This window comes from Rosa rugosa, chromosome 4, assembly GCF_958449725.1.
Source record: "Rosa rugosa chromosome 4, drRosRugo1.1, whole genome shotgun sequence".
NCBI classification, from domain to species: domain Eukaryota; kingdom Viridiplantae; phylum Streptophyta; class Magnoliopsida; order Rosales; family Rosaceae; genus Rosa; species Rosa rugosa.
Window position 1 is genome coordinate 9,064,353 of NC_084823.1, and position 9,173 is coordinate 9,073,525.

At 37.3% G+C, this 9,173-nt stretch overlaps 1 protein-coding gene and 1 long non-coding RNA gene across 7 annotated transcripts; both read left to right on the plus strand.

Moving 5' to 3' along the window:
- LOC133741879 (uncharacterized) lies at window positions 1-2,215 on the plus strand. Its single transcript, XR_009862204.1, has 2 exons — window positions 1-671; window positions 1,845-2,215. It is a non-coding gene; the product is annotated as an uncharacterized LOC133741879 (long non-coding RNA).
- Window positions 2,216-3,434: 1,219 nt separating this feature from the next.
- Window positions 3,435-7,728, plus strand: LOC133745252 (uncharacterized). 6 transcript variants are annotated; one of them, XM_062173311.1, is made up of 8 exons: window positions 3,436-3,932; window positions 4,117-4,165; window positions 4,768-4,858; window positions 4,926-4,999; window positions 5,308-5,376; window positions 5,521-5,553; window positions 6,999-7,024; window positions 7,483-7,728. In XM_062173311.1, the coding sequence occupies exons 3-8, from the start codon at window positions 4,809-4,811 to the stop codon at window positions 7,555-7,557; spliced, it is 327 nt and encodes a 108-aa protein (XP_062029295.1). In that variant the 5' UTR covers window positions 3,436-3,932; window positions 4,117-4,165; window positions 4,768-4,808; the 3' UTR covers window positions 7,558-7,728. The 6 variants fall into 6 exon arrangements, 5 of the variants coding, with proteins under 5 accessions (XP_062029293.1, XP_062029295.1, XP_062029292.1 ...); XM_062173309.1 differs by having other exon boundaries at window positions 3,435-3,896; window positions 5,308-5,553; XM_062173308.1 differs by having other exon boundaries at window positions 5,308-5,553.
- The last annotated feature ends 1,445 nt before the right edge of the window (window positions 7,729-9,173 follow it).

Here is a 9,173-nt window from a genome sequence, read left to right on the forward strand (position 1 = left end):
CGGCTTCTCTGCTAGAAAAGAAGTTGCTAAGATCTGCTTGGATAACACTGTGAGCTCGCCACGTCAGCCTAACTCGATCTAATGGCTATTAAATTGACAACACAAAAAGCCATAAACCACACAAACGTCGACGTTAGAGTACTAACGTCAACACTGGTTCGATTCAAATCTCGAGTCTCCTCGCATCTCCCTCTCTCTCTTTGCCCAATTTCCTCCTTCCCCTCACCATCTAATCGTGAACTGAATCGAACAAGATCATGGTGGAAGTCGTCGGAGCTGAAGAAGCCGGTGTCATGGTCATGGTGGAAGTACTGCTCGACGGGAACCGGAACAGGAACGTAATCGTAGACTTGGGCGTGTATTTCAATTTAATTGATTTGGGTGTATTTCAATTTATTGGATTTGGGCGTGTTTTGTTGGGAGGTTGTAGGAATGAATTCTAAATTGTTTTGTTGATGTAGTAGATCGAATTTCAAGATTTTATTCATGGAGCTGAGCTGATAGCTTCAAATGATACACTTCTGTTTGATAGAATGTCTGTGCAAAACCTTAATCTCGAATTCTGTCTTTTGTAGGTAGGAGGTTTTCCAAGTTGGTTGGAAGGAGGAAATTGAGACTATCTTAGCTTCTTGTTGTCTTGGCAGGAGACTGATGGTGTGGGATCTTAGCAGGTAATCCCTTAACCAACCAATTGCACCATTTCATTTTATTACATAGGAAGAGGAGATATTGACGTTATCGTTTGCTGTTATACTAGATATCAAAACATTTTAAGTGCCTATTTTTTTACAAAACAATTTCGGAATTTCCTGATTTCATGCATGTATGTAGGGTTGTGAATCTATAGCATTTAGTGGTTTGGTTGGTAGCCCAGATGGTAAGAACAATGATTGGTCTGGACAGCCAGATCAAGTGAACTGTGTTATAAGAGGGAGATATGTTCACAAAAGAAAAATAAAAATTGTTGCGTCTTATTATGAATGTGGTTAGAATACTTTGATAAGTAGAAAAAAGCTAGACTGTTGGTTCCAGTTGGGGGTTAGGATGCTGGTTCATTGATGAGGACATCATTGTCAAACCATTTAGGGTTTATGAGTGGAAGAAATGGAAAAGGAGAACATCTAATTCGTTGGAGCCTTAAAGTTTCCTCTATTAAGTCTTGTATGCTTCAGCCTCACAAGTTTGAGTCTCATCTTTAATTGAGTCGTAACTGATAGTTAATGGGAGTGTAAGTGCCTTTTGTCAAGTCATGTTTTGATGAATAAATAATCAGAGTTTTCTGAGTTTCCTGAGATGGGATTGTTGGTGTGAAGTCTCGTAGAGCCTCTAATTCTTGTTTTCTATCCCCTGTCCTATTATTTCTGACCTAGTTTGCTCCTAATAGTAGAAGTTGTTGATCCTGGTCTCTAAGGCAGTAGGTATATTGCACCACTTGTAAAAAAACCGAGGCACATGAAATGGATAGTAAAAGATAAAAGGGACAGGAAGAAACAGAAAAGAAAAGGAAAAAAAAAAACAGAACAAAAAAGAAAAAGTAGCGGCCTTAGACAACAGACGAAACTGTAGGCATTATCCTCTTTGTATTGAAAGGCAATGTATATGATCAAGGCTTAAACTTTTGAAGAAACATTGACAGTTCGATATTGAGCAAATATGACATTATTGTAAGGATAAATTATGCACAATTTTGTATTTTTGTATTGTAAGGATAAATTATGCACATGTAGATGACAAATCCATATACATCCAGCAAGAGAGTGAAAAGTAATGAGTATATGAAATTCGATCGAATTTAAAAATCATGAAGTCTATGAAGCTAATGTTATTCATCTTCACCTTATCAGGTTTATCATGCTCATGTTGTCAGTGACAATTTGTACAAGAAGCCATGTTGTTGTAGGACTCACTTTGATCTCTACAACGAAAGATCCCGTGAAGGAATGAAAATTAGAGCACAACATGCTGGTTAGGATATGGAAGTGGAGCTGATGATGTTAACAAATAGTCTCTTTTTCATTGTTGAAGGCTGTTGGGTTTTGGTGAAGGTGTAAACTTTTACTTTTGGCCATGACTCCAATTTGGAATGAATTTTTAAGTTTCTATGTATGAAAAGATTGTGCAGGACTCCAATTTGGAGTGAATTGATATGAAAAGTTTCTATGTATGAAGAAATTCTGCAGAGTATTATTTACATGAATGAGAATTTCATTTTTTATCTTAACTTGGCAAATGACCAGCCATGTTATTCAAAGTTCTCAAGCTTCTTTAAGTAAAGTAGACAAGCAAGAAAAAAACTCACATTGATTGTAATTGTTAGTATTCGAAAGATGAAAACACGAGAGAATAATTCAAATTGAGGTGTGTGATTGCCTATAATAATCTTTTCAACATCTTCAGTACCCATTCAAATTATTAGCAATTATGTCAAATGCCCCAGAACAAATTCCCAGACCATCATGCAGATTGAGCATCACAAAGTCAAGGAACTCTTTCACCAGAAGTAAATCTTAAGAGTGTCCATTCATTATCAAATAGGTAATGCTTAAACTACAAAAGCACAGAGCATTGAACAGTTCCACAAATAAGCATCTTATTATATAATATGAAACTCCCAAACTGTAGAAGAAGACACCAAGCTGTACAAAGCAACGATTCTGTGATATCCTTCACCACAGATGGCAAAAAGAAGAAGAAACTAAACTCTAAGTTCAAATAGCATCAAAGACCAATCATTCATCACCACAATATGAGTCTTAACCATCATCTGGAAAATCTTGAGAGTTAAGTAATGCTTGGAATAAATTGAAATACACCCATCTCCCTCTCTCTCTTAGCCCAATTTCCTCCTTCCAACCAACTTGGAAAACCTCCTACCTACAAAAGACAGAATTCGAGATTAAGGTTTTGCACAGACATTCTATCAAACAGAAGTGTATCATTTGAAGCTATCAGCTCAGCTCCATGAATAAAATCTTGAAATTCGATCTACTACATCAACAAAACAATTTAGAATTCATTCCTACAACCTCCCAACAAAACACGCCCAAATCCAATAAATTGAAATACACCCAAATCAATTAAATTGAAATACACGCCCAAGTCTACGATTACGTTCCTGTTCCGGTTCCCGTCGAGCAGTACTTCCACCATGACCATGACACCGGCTTCTTCAGCTCCGACGACTTCCACCATGATCTTGTTCGATTCAGTTCACGACTAGATGGTGAGGGGAAGGAGGAAATTGGCCAAAGAGAGAAAGGGAGATGCGAGGAGACTCGAGATTTGAATCGAACCAGTGTTGACGTTAGTACTCTAACGTCGACGTTTGTGTGGTTTATGGCTTTTTGTGTTGTCAATTTAATAGCCGTTAGATCGAGTTAGGCTGACGTGGCGAGCTCACAGTATTATCCAAGCAGATCTTAGCAACTTCTTTTCTAGCAGAGAAGCCGAATCCATAAAGGAAATAACCCAGACTTCTCTCGTTTCTCCTTCTTCCTCTCTCGGACCACACACGCCCCTCTCTCCATCGATCTCTCACCCGGCTCCCCCTTCTTCCTCTCACCTTCTCTCTGTCACGCCGGAAAGCACGACTTCCGGCCGCCGACTTTTGGCACCGCCACCACCAAAAGATAGCCTAGGCGATGGAGAACAAAACCCAGCCACCCCGCCCTCGATCGAGATCGCCGAACCACAGCACACGATCCCTAAAGCTACGCCGTCGCTATTCCTTAACCCTCTTCGATCTCTGGCCATCTTTTCAACACATCGCCACCACCAACGTGCTCAGACTAATCCAAGATTCAAACCCCAGGATTTTGCTAGACCACCGAGGCCGGAATACCATCGGCCCCGTCGCCGGAGCTCTCAGCTCTGTGGTTCTCGTTCTTCAAGCTCCGGTAAAAATCGAGCCATACCACCACTAAGCAAAATGTGTAAGCTTTCTTTGTTTTTAGTCCTGTCCAAGCAAAACGTTTTCATTTTTCTATGAAACATTGAGCAAATCTTTCATTAATTCTTCCCAGTATCAAATACAACCACAAATTTGGACTATTGGTTATATAATCCATTAAATTTCCACTATCAAGCTGATGATGTCTCATTGCTCTGTAATTTCAGTACGTGATTGTTTTCAATGAGATGAAAGGAGATGGGGTCTGCTAAACAGGCAAGTTTGCATTTTTCTGATTCTTCTGTGCTTATAATTCTCTTTGAACCAATTCATTCCCAATGCGCATATAAGTTTATTGTCGAATTCAACCTCTTGGGATCAATTTATGTCTATGGTGCTAGTTTTTTTAATGTTAAATATACCTGCTGGATCATTTCATGCCTTGTTAAGGGATTTGTATTAGTTTTCTGTTAGCTTGTTTTAAAATGAACTCTTAGTCAACCAGGTGGCATTAGGTTGGGCTGGGGAAGTTGTAGATCTTATTGGGTACCAAGTAATGAAGACATTGAGTCCCACCCAATTCGTGAAAACCTGCATTCATCTCACTACTATTCGTATGTCAGAACACATGCCATTAGTAGTCCATTATTTGTGTTAAGGTTTAGGTTATTAGGGAAGACTTTAATGCTAACACTTTATTAGTAGTCTATTATTTATGTTAAGCTCTTCGTTGTGCTTGGATCTCTAATGCTAACCTGAGGACAAGTAGTTAGAGAAGTCTAGATGCGTCCTTTTATCGAGTTGTGCTTGTTTCTTTCAGATTAGGTTCTTATTCCCGAATTGATCTGATTTATTTGCTTTCCTCAAATTGTGAGCAGGAGGGAACCTAAAAGATCAGCAACCATTCTAGGATCAGACAATGAGGAATGATGCGACTAGTGATATTCAATTTATGATCTCACTGTCAAGGTAAAGCTTCATATTCAATCAGTTTGCAGTCCCTTTGATGGTTGACTTGTTAATTTTGTTAATGCAGGATGCTAATGGCAACGATGTGGATCTTAGTGTGTACAAGGGGAATGTTCTACTTATTGTCAATGCTTCCAAATGGTATTCACCTCATATTCGTCAATTCTCGCATTTACTGATTCTTTGTTTTGTTGTTCACTGCTATTTTTTCTTTTTCTGCTGATTTGTTGTAGTGGACTGACCTAGTTGTAATATAGTTGGATGATCTGTTGTAAAATGAAAATGGAGTAATGGTTTTGTAGAGAGTGCTAGCAAAGTAGCAAATGGTTTTGTACAAAGTGCCAGAAATGATTGAATCTATACTTTTCTTTTAAAAAGCTGAATTATTGATTTGATACTTGTTCTACTGTTTTGATTGTCAAATTGAATCTTCATTCTATTTTTTTTAGTATGTGTTCCGAAAGCTTGCTTCACCTATTCTCAGTCAATATTGGAAAACTCAATTGCGCCAAATCTTTGTAAGTCAAAATATAAGATCTACTTCTACTTCTTAACAGTTAATATTTGGCTTACTTCTACTTCTTTACAGTTAATCCTTCTTGTTTCTCCTCTAAAGGACAGCAGATACTATTTAATTGATTATCTTACAATGTCCTTTCCAGTTTCCATCCCTGCAAGAATTAAGTCCAATTCAGGTATATCTCTTTTGCCCACAAAAGGTCTAGCAGCATCTCTGTTTGCTGCATGAAATTGATCTTTGATAGTATATTAGTCTTCTAATTGCATAAGGGAAACAACATTCGAGTTGTTTGAGCATCAATCATGGAAACTTTTGTTTTAAGATTCATTCATGGAAGTTTAGACATTATCTTATAAGGAAGATAACAATTCTTTTCATCTTACCCTTCTGAATGACCCGTTATCTACTATATCACATGTTCAGAACTTAAGTTAGCAATAATTTTTTTTTCTTTTCCTTATTATGTATGTCCTTGGATCATCTGTGGTGAAACATTTGAATGTGGTGTTAAGTTGTGCTTATTAGCTTGGTTGGTCATCTAGAAACTGGACAAATATCTATTTAATACTTTGACTGGTTTTTAGTGCCTTCACTTTCATTTTCACAATGGAACCCACATCAATGCATCAGGGGACTCTGTGTGTGTGTGTGCGCGCGCGCGCGTAAGAAAGTAGGCAGCTTAAAAATCTTTACGTTTTGTTACAATATGTAACATGCTTGTTGGATTGAATTGTCTTTAAGATCTGGTTTTGGAGCAAACCAAATATGGGTTTCCACTCTTCTACTCCGCTAGAAATCTTTGCCAGAAAACCCAGAAAATCATGGAGATGTTCATAGATTGATTGAAAACCTAGAAAGTAAAAGCCAGACAACTATTCGACTGTCAGTTCGTCTTACCGAGTTACTGACGAGGAGAGCGAGGGCCGTCGACGCCTCGATGGTCGAAGAGAGGGGCTGAGATGGAGAGGCCCATGGAGAGAGAAAGAAGAGACGGCCACTGCAATCTGTATTTTGGGGGTGATAAGGATGGTCTGTGTCTTCGGATCTCGTCCTTGCTGATTGGGAGCTCCGGCTTCGGCTTCAAACTAGAGAACGGTCAGAGGCGGACAAGGAGGAGAAGAGCGGTCGGAGCCGGAGAAGAAGGAGGAGAACGGTCGGAGGCAGAGAAGGAGGAAGAGGATGTCGGTTGCTGGACGGCTGTCGGGGTGGTTAGGGTTTGGGAATGAAAATTGACGAAGTGTAGGAAAACATAGTCATGGGAAAACTGACTAAGCGTTGGGGGGAATGAAATTTTGGTTCCGTGCTTCCAAAATTTTGTACTTAGTAATTTCCGCGTTTTTTTTTTTTAATTTTGAAAAAAAAGGTAGATATCGGTCAAATATAAAAAACGATGTTAATTGTATGTATAGAAATCGGTTTTTCAGGAACTGATGTTAGAAAAACAATTTATATCGGGTGAAATCTTAACTGATGTAAATGACATGATGTCTATTAACATTATTCTAGTAGTGGTTGGGATAATTGGCTAGTAGAATATGTTGTAGTTTCAGCTGTTGTTTAGTCCAATGTATAATTCTTAGTATATAGCCTATTCACTCATCTCTGCATTATTATATGCAGGTTCTTACCCTGCGAGAAACTCAATTGTAAGTCACCTATATTCATTAAGATTGATTTGCCTCCTACCAAGTGTACTGATGGCTCATGAATATATAGCACGATTGTGTAGTGTTTAATAGCTGTAGGTTTACATTTGTTGGTATGTTCTGTTCTACCATTGTTGGTCTGTGGCATTTCACATTTGTATGATTGGTCCTGTTAAATACTGTGCTCTATATAGAAACAATGAACTATAGAGTGGTAAGAAGATTTAAATGTGTACATAAGAAGATTTAAATTCCATAAACTTGTGCTTTGCTAGTTGATGTTATAAATAGGACTATCTTAGCAGATAGAAAGGAGTAAATTCTTGTAAGAACTCTAATTTGCATTTCATTAATTGAACGCCTTTATCTCTAATATTTCTACAATCTCTTTACAGCTTCTTAAGATATACAATACTAGTATATAATGTATTCACTCATCTCTACATTATTATATGCAGGTTCTTACCGAGGGTAAACAAAAGGATGTACTTAAAGCTGCTGGTGCATTGTTTTCACATATTTGTGAGGTTTAGACAGGGTTAATGTGCATCACATTTATTATGGACAAGTATCGTGGGTGTTAATGCTGGGATAGAATGACTTTGTTGGATATATGGATGAATGTATCGAACCTTTACATAAAAAATGTGTTTTGGGTTGTCATTTGGATCCTATATATGCAGAATGTAGGTCTTTTGAATGTCTCTCGAACCATTCTATTACAGCTAAAAACTATTGTCCAATAATTGATCATCATAAAATGCCTAACAAAAACTATTCTATGAGTCATCTAACTATAATACTTTAAGGACTAAAAGAACGAGAAAGCCATTTTCCAGCAAAACAACAAACAACGGTTTTTTTTTTAAGAAATCTATAGTATCAATAATAGATAGACAATGGGATTTGCAAGTACATATTGTCTGATCAAGTCTTCAGACAACAGCAAGCATATAAGCTCCTGTTGTCTGGCACAGCCTTCAGACAATAGTAAGTATATAAGCTACTATTGTTCTTCGTGGTATTCAGACAACAGACGTGATAGTAGCTGCTGTTTTCCCTAATGAAAATGACAATTTTGCCCTTATGACGAACATCACAATTCTCTTAGCGGAACTCGTTCGGGTTTTCGTGTTCGTAATCTTCGATTGTTTTTCGTCGACAATACCCTTTTTAAATTCTCGACTTTGCCTTAAGTCCAAAACTCGATTTCGTAAAAGCCCAAAATCCAAGACTCTGCTACAACTCAATTTATCGTTTTCGAAACTTCAACAACTATTGCCTCAATAAACTTCTGTGACTTTCTAGGCCCAAATGAAAGAATCGCGGCCCAACTTAGTTCGAATAGCCCAATTGGTAGTCTCGACACCAAAATTAATCTCCAAAGTCAATTCCTTCACTTAAATCACTTTGTGAAAAATCTTATTGGCGAAAAATTACCTTCGAAAATTTATTTTTCAGAGTCCCACAAAACACTTCCCCAAATTCTCGCAAAATCAGAGAAAAAAATACACGAGCACGATTCCCAATCATATTCGAAATATCCCGTGAGAAATCAAATTAAAAAATTAACGATGTGCCCCACATGCCAAAGTATTCTCGATATAGCAACACAATTCATAAATAAAGTTCATATGCGAGATTAAATTATAAACCAAGTATCATACTCAATGCTAAACTCATCAAGAGCCGAATAAATAATAGATAGTTACAGTTTCCATCAAAAATCTCATTTTCAAAAATCTTTCAGAAAGCTTACAGTTGACAAATAAAACTATATTCTAATTCTGGAAATAGCCTGAAAAACAATTTGTCGAAAACTATCATAAATCATAAATCGAAGTTAGTTCCGAAAATACTCATTGGAAAATATATTCATAAAATGTAAGTCATCACTGAGCTCAATTCCATAATATAAAACAAAAGGAAAATGTTTGATAACAGTACATGAGGTACAAACTACTGAGAATTAAGGTGAATATACTTTCCAAAATATCACAATGGTGCCTAAGATTAAAAACCAGACCCAATTTAAGCACACACCTTTAATAACGCTGTTAATCCATATGCCATTCTCTTTATTTTTCAAAGGGTAATTTGATAATTTCCTATAAACCTTTGCCTCACCTACAACTCTCCTTCTCTGATC

Excerpts from the sequence above, each read along its gene's own strand:
- LOC133745252 (XM_062173309.1), top strand. The coding sequence starts at position 4,809 with ATGAGGAATGATGCGACTAGTGATATTCAATTTATGATCTCACTGTCA. Across the intron at positions 4,859-4,925 it reads TTTATGATCTCACTGTCAAG|GATGCTAATGGCAACGATGT; the intron begins GTAAAGCTTCAT and ends TTGTTAATGCAG. Across the intron at positions 5,000-5,307 it reads ATTGTCAATGCTTCCAAATG|TATGTGTTCCGAAAGCTTGC; the intron begins GTATTCACCTCA and ends TATTTTTTTTAG.